Source organism: Neomonachus schauinslandi, chromosome 5, assembly GCF_002201575.2.
Source record: "Neomonachus schauinslandi chromosome 5, ASM220157v2, whole genome shotgun sequence".
NCBI classification, from domain to species: domain Eukaryota; kingdom Metazoa; phylum Chordata; class Mammalia; order Carnivora; family Phocidae; genus Neomonachus; species Neomonachus schauinslandi.
Genome location: NC_058407.1, coordinates 153,694,021 through 153,711,678, shown reverse-complemented (window position 1 = coordinate 153,711,678; position 17,658 = coordinate 153,694,021). Strand labels below are relative to the sequence as shown.

The 17,658-nt window shown below is 37.2% G+C and overlaps 1 protein-coding gene across 1 annotated transcript in view; it reads right to left on the bottom strand.

Moving 5' to 3' along the window:
- Nucleotides 1-17,658, bottom strand: part of LOC110577498 (phospholipid-transporting ATPase ABCA3-like) — a 172,571-nt gene that overhangs the window by 14,716 nt on the left and 140,197 nt on the right. Inside the window, exons 24-26 of the mRNA XM_044915268.1 lie at nt 10,396-10,583; nt 9,745-9,915; nt 9,152-9,342 (exon numbers count right to left, since the gene is read on the bottom strand). Coding sequence (XP_044771203.1) covers nt 9,152-9,342; nt 9,745-9,915; nt 10,396-10,583 — 550 coding nt within the window. The remainder of the gene's footprint in view (nt 1-9,151; nt 9,343-9,744; nt 9,916-10,395; nt 10,584-17,658) is intronic.

The window sequence follows — 17,658 nt, the reverse complement described above, 5'->3', positions numbered from 1 at the left end:
CTCCTGTTGAGTTTGTAGGTGTTCAGAATGGTTTGATCCCTATCCAGCTGAATTCCTGAGAGCAGACAAAATCCAGGTCTCCTACTCCTCCGCCATCTTGCTCCGCCCCCCTTGCTGGTATTTTGTTGAGAATTTTTGCATCCATATTCATCAAAGATATTGGCCTGTAATTTTCTTTTCTTGTAGTGTCCTTATTTAGCTTTGGTATCAGGATAATGCTGGACTTGTAAAATGAATTTGGGAGTGTTCCCTCCTCTTTAAATTTTTGTGGAAGTTTGAGAAGGATTGGGGTTAATTCTTTAAAGATGTGGTACAATTCATGTGTGAAACCATCTGGAGTTGGGCCTTTCTTTGTTGGGAGGGTTTTTATTTCTGCTTCATTCTCCTTACTCATTTCTGGTCTGTTCAGGTTTTCTGTTTTTTTTTTTTTTTTTTTTTTCTTGATTCAGTCTTTGTAGGGTGTATGTTTCTAGGGATGTGTCCATCTAGTTTTTTATTTATTTATTTATTATAATTTTTTATTTTTTAAATTTTATTTTATTATGTTATATTAATCGCCATACAATACATCATTAGTTTTTGATGTAGTGATCCACGATCATTGTTTTCGTTTAACATTGTTTCGTTTAACATCTAGCTTTTTATTTATTTATTATTTTTTATTTTTTAAATTTTATTTTATTATGTTATATTAATCACCATACAATACATCATTAGTTTTTGATGTAGTGATCCATGATTCATTCGTTTTTGTTTAATTCATTGCTCCATGCAATATGTGCCCTCCTTAATACCCATCACTGGGCTAACCCATCCCCCCACCCCCCTCCCCTCTAAAACCCTCAGTTTGTTTCTCAGAGTCCATAGTCTCTCATGGTTCATCTCTCCCTCCGATTCCCCCCCGCTTCGTTTTTCCCTTCCTTCTCCTAATGTCCTCCATGCTATTCTTTATGTTCCACAAATAAGTGAAACCATATGATAATTGACTTTCTCTGCTTGACTTATTTCACTTAACATAATCTCCTCCAGTCCAACCATGTTGATGTAGAAGTTGGGTATTCATCCTTTCTGATGGCTGAGTAATATTCCATTGTATATATGGACCACATCTTCTTTATCCATTCATCTGTAGAAGGGCATCTCAGCTCTTTCCACAGTTTGGCTATTGCAGACATTGCTGCTATGAACATTGGGGTGCATATGGCCCTTCTTTTCACTACATCTGTGTCTTTGGGGTAAATACCCAGTAGTGCAATTCCTGGGTCATAGGGTAGCTCTATTTTTAAATTTCTGAGGCACCTCCATACTGTTTTCCAAAGTGGCTGTACCAACTTGCATTCCCACCAACAGTGTAAGAGGGTTCCCCTTTCTCCACAACCTCTCCAACATTTGTTGTTTCTTGCCTTGTCAATTTTTGCCATTCTAACTGGTGTAAGGTGGTATGTCAGTGTGGTTTTGATTTGAATATCCCTGATGGCTAATGATGATGAACATTTTTTCATGTGTCCGTTAGCCATTTGTATGTCTTCTTCAGAGAAGTGTCTGTTCATCTCTTCTGCCCGTTTTTTGACTTGATTATTTGTTTTTTGGGTGTTGAGTTTGAGAAGTTCTTTCTAGATCTTGGATACCAGCCCTTTATCTGTAGTGTCATTTGCAAATATCTTCTCCCATTCTGTGGGTTGCCTTTTGTTTTGTTGACTGTTTCCTTTGCTGTGCAGAAGCTTTTTATCTTGATGAAGTCCCAAAAGTTCATTTTTGCTTTTGTTTCACTAGCTTTTGGAGATGTATCTTGAAAGAAGTTGCTGTGGTCGATGTCCAAGAGGTTATTGCCTATGTTCTCCTCTAGGATTTTGATGGATTCCTGTCTCACATTGAGGTCTTTCATCCATTTTGAGTTTATCTTTGTGTATGGTGTTAGAGAATGGTCGAGTTTCATTCTTCTGCATGTGGCTGTCCAATTTTCCCAGCATCATTTATTGAAGAGACTGTCTTTTTTCCATTGCATATTTTTTCCTGCTTTGTCAAAGATTATTTGACCATAGAGTTGAGGGTCCATATCTGGGCTCTCTATTCTGTTCCATGGGTCTATATGTCTGTTTTTGTGCCACTACCATGCGGTCTTGGTGATCACTGCTTTGCAATATAGCTTGAAATTGGGCAACGGGATGCCCCCAGCTTTGTTTTTCTTTTTCAACATTTCCTTGGTGATTCGGGGTCTTTTTTGATTCCATACCCATTTTAGGATTGTTTGTTCCAGCACTTTGAAATTGTCATTGGAATTTTGATCAGGATGGCTTTGAAGGTATAGATTGCTCTGGGTAGCATAGACATTTTAACAATGTTTATTCTTACGATCCATGAGCATGAAATGTTTTTCCATCTTTTCGTGTCTTCTTCAATTTCTTTCATGAGTGTTCTGTAGTAGCTCCCAGTCCTCGCCTCCAGGTCGGGGCACGTCTCTGCCCTTTGTGCTTTTAAAACCGCCAGCCGCCCCCAGTTTGCATGTGCAGCCCCACTGCTCCGGGTTTCTGTCTGGGGGGCTGCCCTAAAGTCCTTTCCCCACCGCTACCGGTCTGCGAGTCTGTGCTGGGTCCCCAGTGTGGGAGGCTATTGCTCACCTGCGGTGTAGGATCTCCATGGCCAGGCTCCCTCCCACTGCCATTTATCCTCTGATATCTGCCCACGGAATCACGGTTCCCCACTTCATACCTCAAAACTAACCACCTCTGATATTCTGTTTGTGGAGATCCAGATCTATCTTCTTACACCTCAGGCTGATTTCGTGGGTGTTCAGAGTGGTCTGCTAGATATCCAGCTCAATTCCTGGGACCGGTTGGAATAGGGTCCCCTACACCTCTGCCATCTTTTCCCCAACACTGTTTTTTTTTTTTTTTTTTAAGATTTTATTTATTTATTTGACACAGAGAGAGACAGGAAGAGAGGGAACACAAGCGGGGGGAATGGGAGAGGGAAAGCAGATCTCCTGCTGAGCAGAGAGCCCAATGCAGGGCTTGATTCCAGGACCCTAGGATCATGACCTGACCTGAAGGCAGATGCTTAATGACTGAGCCACCCAGGCGCCCCATGTATCCATCTAGTTATCCAATTTGTTCACATATAATTGTTTCTAGTAATCATGATCCTTCACGTTTCTGTGGTATCAGTTGTAATGTTTCCTCTCCTCTTTCATTTCTGATTTTTGAGTCTTTTTTCTTTTTTTTTTTAGTCTAGGTACATGCTTTTCAATTTTTTTAAATTTTATCAAAAAAGCAGATCTTAGTTTCATTCATCTTTCTGCTGTGTTTCTGGATTCCATCATTTGTTTCTTCTCTGATCTTTGTTATGTCCCTCCTTCTGGTAATTTTGTGTTTACCTTTTTCTTCTTTTTCTAGTTCCTTGAAGTGTAAAGTTAGGTTGTTTATTTGAAGTTTTAATTTTTTTTCTTAATGTAGGCATTTGTAGCTGTATACTTCCCTCTTAGAGCTATTTTGCTGAATCCCATAAGTTTTGATATACTCTATTTCAATTTTCATTTGGTGCCAGACATTTTTTTTTTTAAGATTGTATTTATTTGCGAGAGAGAGAATGAGAGACAGAGAGCATGAGAGGGAGGAGGGTCAGAGGGAGAAGCAGACTCCCTGCCGAGCAGGGAGCCCGATGTGGGACTCGATCCCGGGACTCCAGGATCATGACCTGAGCCAAAGGCAGTCACTTAACCAACTGAGCCACCCAGGCGCCCTGGTGCCAGACATTTTTAAGTTTCCCTTTTTATTTCTCCTTTGACCCACTGGTTGTTCAAGAGTGTATTATTTAATTTCTGCATATTTGTAAATTTTCCACTATTTCTCATGTTATTGATTTCCTGTTTCATACCATTGTTGTCAGAAAAGATAACTGGTTTATTTTTTCTTAAATTTGGTAAGGCTTGTTTGAAACCTCATAGAAGATATAGGCTGGAGAATGTTCCATGTGTGTTTGAGAAGAATGTGTGTTATGTTGTTTTAGTTTTGTTTGGTCTATTGTGTCATTCAAGTCTGCTATTTTCTTATTGATTTTATGTCTGGATAATCTATCCATTGTTCATAGTACGGTATTGAAATTTCTTACTATTATATTGTTGCCTATTTCTCCCTGCAGATTTGTTAGTATTTGCTTAATATATTTAAGTACCCTCATGTTGGGTGTGTATATATTTATAATTGTTATATCATCTTGATAAAATTGACTCCTTTGTCATTATATGAACTTCTTTGTCACTTGATACAGTTTTTGACTTAAAATTGATATGAATATAGCAATCCTGATCTCTTTTGGTTCTATTTGCATGGAGTATCTTTATTCATCCCTTCACTTTGAGCCTGAGTCTTTACATCTGAAGTAGCAGTCACCTCTTCCAGTCTTTTCTGACTGCTTTCAGGAAGAAAATACCTTTTATCAAGCAGTTAGGGATTCTGAGGCTTTCTCAGACCCTTTCAATGGGTATGCTTACTTCATACTACTTGTTCCCTCTTGGAAGTGCATTATTAAGACTTTGACTTCTGTCAATCCTGCTATGCTAGGCTAGGTGATGAGAGTGTATTATTTGCTTTCCATAGCATGATGCTGAATGCTCAAATTTGTGTACCTTCTTCCAACCCCATAGATTTGGACCAGCTTTCTCTGTGTGCACACCAGTCATCTGCAAAGGCTCACTCTTGACACCCTTGGAGTTGCACATAGGGAGCCAGCCACAGGATATGGATTTTGTGTGGGTGACTTGCATGGAGTATCATTGGTGTTTGTGGACCAGTTAGGGGGAACTGTAGTCAAGGTGTTAACAGCAGCTCATTGGCAGGCTTTTTGATGGGGTCTTCAAAGTGATTTGTAGGATCTGCATCCCTTTGATGACTTCTGAGAGTCTTGGCTGCTGCTGTTCTCCTAGCTTGTCCCTGCCCCAGTCATGCAATGCATCCCAGTATTCTGGATGGAGCAAGAAAAAAGTGGATCTCTTTGCCAGTGTCCCTCACAACTTGGGAAGCCAGATACTTACTCATTCACTCTTACTTTCCCTCATGGGGAAATTATAGGCAAAGAAGGTTTCTCTAGGCACTGAGATGTGCCACGTTGTGGTCAGGGTGACACTGGTAAAATGAAATTATTTCTCTTACCCTCATCAGTATGACCAATCTTGGATTTTTTGCTTACCGATGTGCTGGAACTTCTCTACTTGACTCTAACTTCCACAAAGGGGCTTTTGCATGTGGGTGACTGTCAAAATTGATGTTCCTTGTGGAGAAGACAGAAAACTCCTATTTGGTCATTTTGATTACATCACTCTATTATTACTTTGAAAAATTTTTGTCTTTTAGATCAAATAAGAATTAGAAAAATTAAAGTTTTCATTTTTATCTTTACTTATTCCTTCTCTGGTGCGCTTTCTTTGTTAATGTAGATCTGAGTTTCTGACCTGTATCATTTTCCTTCTCTCTAAAGAACTTCTTTTAACATATATTGCAAGGCGGTCTACTGGCAAAAAATTCCCTCAATTTTTTTCTTTTCTTATCTGGCAAAGTCTTTATTTCTCCTTCACAACAAAGGGTAATTTCTCTAGGTACAGAATTCTATGTTGGTAGTTTTATTTCTCTCAACACTTTAAATATTTCACTTCACTCTTTGCATTTTTTTTAAACGGTTTTATTTATTTGAGAGAGAGAGAGAGTGAGCATGAATGGGGGAGGGGCAAAGGGGGAGGGAGAAGCAGACTGCTCACTCCCAGGACCCTGAGATCATGACCTGAGCCAAAGGTAGACACTTAACTGACTGAGCCACCCAGGCACCCCTACTTGCATGGTTTTTGAGGAGAAGTTGGATGTGACTGTTATCTTTGTTTCTCTATAGATAAGGGGTCTTTCTCCTCTGGTTTCTTTCAGGATTTTTTCTTTTTCTGTGATTTTCTGTAGTTGAAAAATGATGTGCCTGGGTGTGGTTTTTTGTTTGTTTTGCACTTATCCTGTTGATGTTCTCTAAGCTTCCTTGATCTGTGGTTTGGTGTTGACATTAATTTGGGGGAGATTCTCAGTCATTATGGTTTCAAATATTTCTTCTGTTTCTCTTTTTTTCTTCTGGTATTCCCATTATACATATGTTACACCTTTTGTAGTTGTCCTACAGTCTGCATATTTTGTTCTGTTTTTTGTTTTCGTTTGTTTGTTTGTTTATTTTTGTTTCCTTTGCTTTTTGTTTTTTCGTGATTCTATTGATACATCCTCCAGCTCAGAGATTCTTTCCTCAGCCAGGTCCAGTCTACTAATAAGTCCATCAAATGCATTCTTCATTTCTATTATAGTGTTTTTGATCTCCAGCATAATTTTTGGTTCTTTCTCAGGATTTCCATCTATCTGCTTATATTGCCCATCTGTTCTTACCTGCTGTCTACTGTATCCATTATAGCCCTGGGCATATTAATCATAGTTGTTTTCAGTTACTGGTCTGATAATTCCAACATCCTTGCCATGTCTGGTTCTAATGCTTGTTCTGTCTCTTCAAATTGTGTTTTTTGCCTTTTTGTATGCTTTGTAATTTTTTCTTGATAGCTAGACTTCTTGGGGAAAAGGAAATGCTGTAGTTAGGTCATTAGTAATCTTCCCTAATGCGGTGTTCTGGAGGGGAAGTGTTCTATAGCCTATGTAACTCTCACTCTTTTACGGGGCCTATGCCTCTGGATTGTAAGAGTTTCCCAGCTTTTTTCTCCTCCCTTATGTGGAAAAAGATGGCTGAAGTTGGGCATTTCCCTTCTTCAAGGTCAGTTAGGCTCTGATAATACTCTATCCAGTTGGGTTTAGTTTAACTAGTTTCCTCCTGAGGGCACGCCTTGTTACAAAGAAAAGAGCTGTCTGGTATACTTCAAAATGATTCCTCTTCCCTTCTCCCTGTGAGAAATATGCAGGGTTTTTCTCTGATATTTACTGTGGTAATCTGGTTGTAGAAATCCCCCATGATTGCCTTCCCTGGAGTTTTTACCTCTCAGAATTATCCACACAGCACACCTAGCAATTCAGTTACAGTTCAGGGTTTCATATCCTGGCCTGGTTACCACTGTGATTTCTGCTTGTAAGTCTTCACTCTGGTAAGCCAGGACTCCCTGTATTTGCCTTTCTCTTTGATCTTGGCTGCAGTGGTTTGCCCTGTTTCATCATCTCTCTTTTAGATTCTAGAAGAGTTTATTGATTTTTCAGTTTGTTCAGCTTTTTAGTTGTTAGGACAGAGTGGCAATTTCCAAACTTCTTACATGCTGGGCTGGAAACCAGAGCATCTGTTCATTTTTGAAAGTCCTTGCTTATTATGGGAATCTTAGGTTAAGCTGCCCAATATTGCTGTGAGTCCAAAGTTTCACCTCCTATCTCAGTACTGGTATTGGAATTTGCTTCAGGCAAATCCACTTTTGCATTTTTAAATTTTTACTATCAAGTTTCAGCTTGATGATTTTTTTCTGTTCTGTTTTGTTTTTTTGAATTGTTCTCATTTTCTTTATGAGTCTAAGCAAATCATTAAAAAGCAATTTTACTTAATGTTTCCTGTATGTATTTTTATTTAATAGAAGAAACTTTCTGAGAGTATAATCTGCCATGCTATAAAAGGAGCAACTATTTTCTTTCTTTTCTCCTTTTCTGGATAATGTACATAAAACCAGAAAAGGAGAAAAGAAAGAAATACAACATTTGAAAGACAGCATATATGATACTGTGTGGTTAATTCCATAACTTCAGCACTGCATGCAATAAGCACTCCATAAATCTTTATCATATGAATGAATGATTAAATGAATATTCAGCTGCCCAACAGACATATTTATCTGGATATCTAGGTATAATTGATATAGTTAATATCGAATTAATGATCTTTCCCACATAGTGGTTCCTTCCCTTTGAGCATGCACACTTGTGTATGTGTATCCATTTCCTGTCATATCCTCCTCTCTATTCTTACTGTGACTTCCTTGGTGCAGTCCAATACCATTTACTGCTTTATCATTGTTATAGCCTCCCCTCCATGTATTTAATCTTGTATCCTGACCATCTGGGCACCACACTATTGATAGTGCGATCACTCAAGCTGGAGACTAAGGAAGTAAAAATTCTTAAAAGTCATACCATGTCTCTGCTTAATGATTCGAATAAAGTAGTGGGAATGGAAGTAAATAGAGCTGGCTATAAATGACTCTGTACCATGAGCACAGAGAGGCACTTACTGAATTTAGCCACAAAAGCAGAATGATTGTTACACATTGTATGTTACACATCCAGATTATCTCCTTGAAAGGAGTAAAGGAAGTTTATTATTCTAGTTTGCATTTCATAAGCATTGCCTGTCTCAGGGACCAAGGAAAGGCAGAAGATACATGGTCAAGAGGAAACCTTAAAGAATTATCAAGGGAGGGCACCTGGGTGGCTCAGTTGGTTAAGTGTTTGCATTTGGCTCAGGTCACAGTCCCAGGGTCTTGGGATTGAGTCCTGCATCAGGATCCCTGCTTGGCGGGGAGTTTGCTTCTCCCTCTCCCTCTACCACTGCCCCCTTCTCGTGCTCTCTCTCTCTCTTTCATGCTCTTTCTCGCAAATAAATAAATAAATAAATAAACAAATAAATAAATCAAACAATCAAATAAAATCTTAAAAAAAGAATTATCGGGCGCCTGGGTGGCTCAGTTGGTTGAGCAACTGCCTTCGGCTCAGGTCATGGTCCTGGAGTCCCGGGATCGAGTCCCGCATCGGGCTCCCTGCTCAGCGGGGAGTCTGCTTCTCCCTCTGACCCTCCCCCCTCTCATGTGCTCTCTCTCTCTCAAATAAATAAATAAAATCTTTGAAAAAAAAAAAAAAAGAATTATCAAGGGTAAGAAAACGCTTAATCTCAATAATTTAATTCTAGAGGAATACATATGAACAGGTTTGTCATACTCATTGATTCCCATAATAGACTGGTGAGAGCCTCTACTATTTTGAGAAAGTATACACTAAGAAATCATGGAGATCATTGGAGAAATGGAGAGATCTCCATGGAGATCATGGAGAAATCATAGAGAAATTATTCCAAATGCAAATGCATAACCAAAAGGTTATGAAGCAGAACAATGTAAAAACTTAACACAGTCATCACAAGGAAGCCCTGCCTACATTACCTGGGAAAGTTGCTGCCATGAATTCTTTGAACTCTTCTAGTTTATCTTCATTGTTTCCAAACTTAATCTTTGCTGTCAGAGTGTATGCATTACCAAACTTGTTCTTGAGGTGCTGAGGACTGCCCAGGCACTTGAACCTCCCCTTTACCATAATGGCCAGTCTGGTACAGAGGGCCTCACATTCTTCCATGCTAGGGGCACAAAGGAGATATGGTTGAAGAGATTGTCTTTCAGCAGGCAAATTCCATATCTCCAAACAGAGCTAAGATGATAAAGTAATAGTTGCAGTAGGAAAGCTTTGTAATGCAGATAATCACCACTGAGACCATATTTTGGAAGAGGAGATCTTAAGATTCAAAGCAGTTGGTTCCTAAATAACAATAGGAAAAGTTCCTTAACTTCCTATCTTCTGTCATTTCTGGACTACTGAATTCAACTGAGGATTCTTGGCATCAGTCAAGAAATAGCCTCTACCTACAGTCTTTCCTATGTAGCTCATATACTTAAGCATTCACTGTCTTTATTTCTGGCTCCACCTAAGGCCCTCCTATACTTTTTTTTAACTTTCAGCCAAGCTTCCCAAAGGGTCATACCTGTGGGAAGTTATAACGATAGCTTTGCCTCTTCTACACATCCATGTAATTGTGTCCCACAGCAGACGCCTGGCTACTGGGTCTAAGCCAGTAGATGGCTCATCTAGGAACACAACTGAGGACTTTCCCATTAGGGCAATAGCAGTATTCAGTCTACGTCTGTTTCCTTTACTTTATTGTCAAAGGAGAAAGTAGAGGAGAAAGAAGATAAGGGTACACATGTCATTAATTCATAGGAATTAGCTCATATATACAGAATGCTGATTTGATATGACTCACAAAGCAGCAGCAAGCCCAAGTCCAGATGTATATATCAATTCATTTTCATTGAAATGACTTTTTCGTTGGTAATTTATTTCAGCATCATTATTGGTAAAACAATTTTGTTTTGGGGAAAGAAAAAACAATAAAGAGGTAAGGATGAAGGTACTTTTTTATGAAATGCAAAGTCTACAGCTTATGTCTGCAAAAGGTTAAATTCATATAAGTGGGATCTGCCTCATTCCTGACATCTGAACCCTGACAGGACATTAAGCTATTTCACAGTCATTGCGCCTGTGTGACAGATAGATCAGGTTGGGTTTGCAGGCATTCATTCTAAACAGTAGAAACACAAGTAGGCAGTTTAATTGCAACAGCATTATGTCTGACCTGTATATGTGGACAAACTCATCAGCATTTGTTTCCAGGTGCATTGCATACAAAAATGTTTCCACATACTTGTAAATGTCTGGCTCAGGGACCCCTTGAAGCCTGGCATACATCATCAGCATTTCCTGACCTGTCATGTGGTTGAGCATGGGGTCATCTTGAGGACAGTAGCCAATTCTTGACCTAATCTGAATCAAGAGAGTAATCATAAGAATAGACCCAAGTCAATTATTCCACTGAGCATATAGTTAAATGGATGAGATAGAAAACCTGGTTTTCTAGCCCATGTTGCTAAGAAGGTTTGATACCCAAAGAGCTCCCAACAAGGATTATTTCTTTTCTAGGTGGAACCCACTGTAGTAAGATGGAATACTAACATCTCTAACTGGAATTTTCAACACATATCCAGTGTACACTCCTATGTACCCAAGACAGAATTTTGTTAGAGGAAGTTGCCTATTTAAATATCATTAGGAAAGAACTCTTCTATTAAATCAATTAAAATAATATATAGGATTTTATTTCCAGTAATGGCCAAGGAACTTCTATCAGGCCAACACTCTCATAGATAAGAATTATATGATATATATCATACATGTGTCTTTATATACATAAAAAATACAAAAATAAACAAGTCAGACAACATCAAACTAAAAAGCTCCTGTACAGCAAAGGAAACCATGAATAAAATGAAAGGGTAACCTACTGAATGGGAAAAAATATTTGCAAATGATATATCTGATAAGGGTTTAATATCCAAAATACATAAAAAACTTATACAACTCAATAGCAAACAAACAATCTGATTAAAAAATGGATCTGAACAGATATTTTTTAAGAAGACATCCAGATGACCAAGAGGTACATGAAAAGGTGCTCAGTATCACTAATAATAAGTGAAATACAAACACCTCACACCTATTTGAATGGCTATTATAAAAGAGACAAGAGATAAAAAATGTTGGTGAGGATGTGCACTGCTGGTGGGAATATATATTGGTACAGCCAGTAGGGAAAACAGTTTGGGGGTTCCTCAAAAGATTAAACATAGAACTACCATATGATCCACTAATTCCATTTCTGGGTATTTATCTGAAGGAAACACAAACACTAACTCAAAAAGATATCTGCACTAACTAAAAAAGGTATCTGCTGTTCATTGCAGCATTGTTTACAATAGCCAAGACATGGAAACATGAGTCCAATGATGATTGAATGGTAAAGAAAATATGGTATATCTATATAATGAAATATTATTCAGCCATAAAAAATATAGAAATTCTGACATTTGTGACAACATGGATGGACCTTAAGGGTATTATGCTACATGAAATAAGTCAGACAGAGAAAGACACAGTATGATCTCACTTATATGTAAACTTTATTTTTAAGTATATTTTTATTTTATATTGTTCAGTTTTAATTTTTCTAGTATCTGAACATTTAAATACCATTGTTCTTATCTGCTCTTTATTTTTTAAAAAAGATTTTATTTATTTATTTGAAAGAGAGCAAGAGCACAAGCAGGGGGAGGGGCAGAGGGAGAGGGAGAAGCAGGCTCTCCCCTGAGCAGGGAGCCCGATGAGGGACTCAATCCCAGGACCCTGGGATCATGACCTGAGCTGAAGGCAGACGCTTAACTGACTGAGCCATCCAGGGTTATCTACTCTTTTAAAAGCTTATGGAACACCCTCTATGAAGCCATCTGGGACTTTTCTTATTTCATTGAAGAGTGAATCTTTGACAAGTTTATTTCTATAACAATTGTGAAAGTTTCAGTTTTCTATTTTCTATTTCTTCTGACATCAGTTTTAATATATTTTTTTTGTAGTTAGAAAGTTATGAGTTCCGTTAAAAATTTAAATTTTATTGGGGCACCTGGGTGGCTCAATTGGTTGAGTGTCTGATTCTTGGTTTTGGTTTGGGTCATGATCTCAGGGTCATGGGGTCAAGCCCCACATCAGGCTCTATGCTCATTGTGGAGTCTATTTATCCCTCTTCCTCTGCTCCTCCACATGCTCTCTCTCTCTCAAATAAAAATTAAATAAAATCTTATAAAAAATTTAAATTTTATTTGCATGGAATTCAAGTGCTTTTTGTTTCTTTTTTTTTTATACTTTGTGTTTCTTATTTAATTTATTAAAAGTTTTTATTTAAATTCCAGTTAGCAGGGCACCTGGGTGGCTCAGTCATTAAACGTCTGCCTTTGGTTCAGGTCATGGTCCTTAGGGTCCTGGGACCGAACCACGCATAGGACGCCCTGCTCAGCGGGAAGCCTGCTTCTCCCTCTCCCACTCCCCCTGCTTGTGTTTCTCACTGTGTCTCTCTTTGTCAAATAAATAAAATCTTTTTAAAAAAATAAATTCCAGTGAGTTAACATACAGTGTAATATTAGTTTCAGGTATACAATATAATGATTCAACACTTCCGTATAATACCCAGTGCTCATCACAACAGTACACTCCTTAATCCCCATCACCCATTCTCCCACCCACCTCTCCTCTGGTAACCATCAATTTGTTCTCTATAGGTAAGAGTCTGTCTCTTGGTTTGCCTCTCTATTTTTTTCCCCTTTGTTCATTTGTTTTGTTTCTTAAATTCCACATATGAGTGAAATCATATGGTATTTGTCTTTCTCTGACTGATTTGTTTTGCTTAGCATAATATTCTCTAGCTCCATCCATGTTGTTGCAAATGGCAAGATTTCATTTTTTATGGCTGAGTAATATTCCATTGTGCACGCTCACACACACACACACACACACACTCACATCTTCTTTATCCATTCACCATTTGATGGACACTTGGGCTGTTTCCATAATTTGGCAATTGTAGATAATGTTGCTATGACATCACTGATCCTCAGAGAAATACAAATCAAAACTACAATGAGATACCACCTCACACCTGTCTGAATGGCTAAAATCAACAACACAGGAAACAACAGGTGTTGGCGAGGATGTGGAGAAAGGGGGACCCTTGCACTGCTGGTGGGAATACAAACAGGTGCAGCAACTCTGGAAAACAGTACAGAAGCTGCTCAAAAAGTTAAAAATATGATCCAGTAATTGCACTACTAGGTATTTACCAAAAGAATAGAAAAATACTATTTCAGAGGGATACATGCACTCCAATGTTTATAGCAGCATTAACTTATCATTTTTTTGAATGTATTTATATCTCCTTTGGGGGGGGGCAGGTTTACCCATTTCTTTATTTTAATGAAGTTCTAGTTGTCTTGATTTAATTGTTGGTTAGCTGGCTTTATATTTTTAGTTATTAATTTATGTACTTGTGTACATTATTTTATATATTTTCCTTCCATTCATTTTTTTAATGAGTCATGTGTTTCAGTTGTTTCTTTTTCTTTTTTTTTTAAGATTTCATTTATTTATACGATAAAGAGAGAGAGCACAAGCAGGCGGACAGAGAGGGAGAAGCAGGCTCCCTGCCGAGCCGGAAGCCCAACTCTGGGCTCAATCTTAGGATGCTGAGATCATGACCTGAGCCAAAGGCAGATGCTTAACTGACTGAGACATCCAGGCACCCCTTTTTTTTTTCCTTCTTACTGAAATGAGTGTATAATGTATATACACATTATTCTCCCAGTAGTTGTTTATTGCATCTCATAGTTTCTGATATATAATATTTTCATTATTTTCTAGAAATTTTTGTAATTCTTGATTGAAAGCAAGAATCACCTAAAATTATTTTTTAAATTTCAAAAGGGGTAGGGGACGCCTGGCTGGCTCAGTTGGTGGTGTGTGACTCTTGATCTCAGGGTAGTGAGTTTAAGACCCATGTTGGGTGTAGAGATTAATTACAAAGAAAAAAAATAATCTTTAAGAAATTTCAAAAGGGAGGGAGGGTGTTTTCATATTCTGATTTTGTTTTTTCTTGTTTTATTCAGTTACAATCAGAGAACATATATGTATTTTTAAATGTATGCAAAAATGGTCATATTCATAAATGAATTATTTTTGAAGGATATAGAATTAGACAGATATTGATCATGTTTACCAAATTGACTTTATCACTTATGTATTCTTTGTCCATATTTATTCTCTACTGACATAATCTATCTTGGACTAAAAGAAGAGAATTAAACATCTCATGTATCATATGTTTTTTTTCTCATATCTCCTATAATTTCTGCCTTACAGAGGTTGCCTGTCATTTGGTACAGAAATATTCATAACTTTTCTATCTCGATTATAAATGTTACATTTTAGTATTAATGCCTTTTTTTTGGTAACTTTTGATGCTCTTAGGTTTGAATTCCACTTTGTTTTATATTAAGGCTGAGACTCCTAATTTCATACTATTCCCATTTTATTTTCAATATTTCTGAATCATTGCATAAGGAGTGTCTTGAGGTTAGCATGAATTTGACTTTTATTTGGAATTGCAATTTTAAAATCTTTTTTTATAATGGGTGGTTTAGATCTATTTATATTTATTTATATGACTGGGATTTATTCCCTTTTTTTCCTTCCAGTGTTTACAAAGGTTTGTATTGTTCTAATGGTATCTTTTATAAATAAGTATTTATATATCTTTTTATATCTTTGAAATTTATTGAGACTTGCCTTAATCAACATATGATCAGTTCTTCTAAATAAATATTTCTGTGTATATGAAAAAATATCATCATTCTTTAGTTGTTGGGTATACAATGCTTTATATATTTCTTTAGATTTAGTCTACTAATTGTTTTATTCAAACATTATACAGCATTAATGATTTTTAATGTCCTTTTTCTATCACAATGAGAGAGAAATATGTTAAAATTATCTACTGTGACCATGAATGTCTATTTCTTCTTGAATTCCTTCTCCTTTTTATGCTTTATATATTTTGAGACTATATTCTTAGACACCTAACATTTTTAACTGGCTTTTTGATAAAAATTATGTAGTTACACTTTTCTAATGCTAGTAATGATTTCTGCTATAAAGTTTTACCTAATATTAATATAGCTATCCCTGTTCTTTTGATTAGTATGAGCACAGCATATCTTTTTCTCTTCATTTACTTTCAAACTTTCCCTATGTTTTAAAATATGCCCACTGTAAGGAGAATATAGTTTAAATTTTCTTTCTTTATTTTTATCCAACTGTGATTTTTGGCCTTTTACTGTAACATTGAATTCTCTTATTCTGAAAATCATCACTTATATATATGAATTTATTTATTTATTTATTTATTTTGCGTGTGAATTTATTTTTTCTTTTTATTTTAGGAGAGGGAGAGAGAGAGGATCCTAAGCAGGCTTCATACTCAGTGCAGAGCCCAACATGGGGCTCAATCTCACGACCCTAAGACCATGACCTGGGCTGAAATCAAGAGTTGGACACCCAAATGACTGAGCCACCCACGTCCCCCAAAACTACCTTTACTTTTAAAGGATAGTTTTGCTGGATATAAAAGTCTGATCTCACTTCTGAATATTGATGTAAACTCCTAAAAAAATAACTATAGAAATTCAGCAGCCTCCTGAAAACAATCTCTTAGGAACAACTGGAATTTATTTCAGGGTGCAATGATGGATTAATATCAGAAAATTTATAGAAGTTTATCCTATTAACAGATACAAGGAAAAAATAGTATAACTTTCTTCGTAGATGGTGAAAATGTGTTTGACATAATTTAATACTCAAAAGCACTCAAAAATGAAAATAAATGACTATTTTCTTAACGTGATTAATCTAACAGGAAATCTATCTTGGACACATATGGTATCCTAGGCAAGACATAAACAATTCTTATAGACTAGGAACAATAATTAAACAAGGCACCTCCTTAACTGTGGTGGAACAAGATTGAAATATGACCACTCCATAACTTTGTCTGAAATGAGACAGAAACAAGGATATTCTCCAATCACAAAAATAACTAAGCAACTCTCTCCTCTGGCTAACATATGTAATTGCTGCTTTTATTTTTCTAATGACATCTCTAACCTTGCTTTAATCTTTCTGCCTCTGGCTGGAAATACCAATAATCACTAATTTCCCATACTTCTTGACAGCTTCCAATCTCTGATTCTTTCTAATTCCCAGCACAAACCCAAATCTTGTAATAATCCCCTCTCCTCTTACTGAGACCCCTCTAGTTCCTCTGTTGTACATTTCCCTTTGCTGCAGTTAGGTAAATAAACTTAATATTTTTGACTACAGGTAAGTTTCTTTTTTTAATTTTTTTTCAAAAGATTTTATTTATTTATTTGAGACAGAGAGAATGAGAGACAGAGAGCATGAGAGGGAGGAGGGTCAGAGGGAGAAGCAGACTCCCTGCCGAGCAGGGAGCCCCATGCAGGACTGGATCCCGGGACTCCGGGATCATGACCTGAGCCGAAGGCAGTCTTTTAACCAACTGAGCCACCCAGGCACCCAGTTTCTTTTTTTTAATTTAAAGATTGTATTTATTTGAGAGAGCAAGAGAGTGAGCATGAGCAGGGGGAGAGGCTGAGGGAGAGAGAAAGGAGAAACAGACCCCCCACTGAGCAGGGAGCCCGAATATATAAGGAACTTAGAAAACAACAGCCCAAAAATGAATGATCCAATGAATAGACATTTTTCCAAAGAAGACATCCGGATGGCCAACAGACACATGAAAGGATGCTCAACATCACTGATTATCAGGGAAACACAAATCAAAACTACAATGAGATGTTATCAGACCTGTCAGAATGGCTAAAATCAACAACACAAGAAACAACAGGTGTTGGCGAGGATGTGGAGAAAGGGGAACCCTCTTGCACTGTTGGTGGGAATGCAAACTGGTGCAGCCACTTTGGAAAACAGTATCTTTTAATTCTCATAGATAATTGTGACTTTTTCTCATCCTAATCAAAATTCCAGGTAGTGGAGGAGGCCATATGGTCTCAAAATATCCTTCCTTGTGAAATAGTAAAGATATGCAGGCTCAGAGATATTTATGGCCAAGATCTAGAGCCACCCCAGAATAGAACCCAGGGACAGAATTGGGATGAATGAAATTACAAAGAGAAAGATATAGTGGTTTACTGCCTCAAGAAGTTCAAGTACAGACTGGAAGGGAATTCAGTAACTGAATGGATGTACCATTAAAATAATTTTTAAAATCCTAAGCAAAACTCCGAGATTATGTGAAATCATGAGAGTTAAGTTAAGCAATAATTAATAATCTGACTGGTAGAAGCCATGAAGTCCTACAATACTACATTGTTTTTTGTTTGTTTTCTTTTTAAAGATTTATTTATTTGAGGGAGAGAGAGAGCAA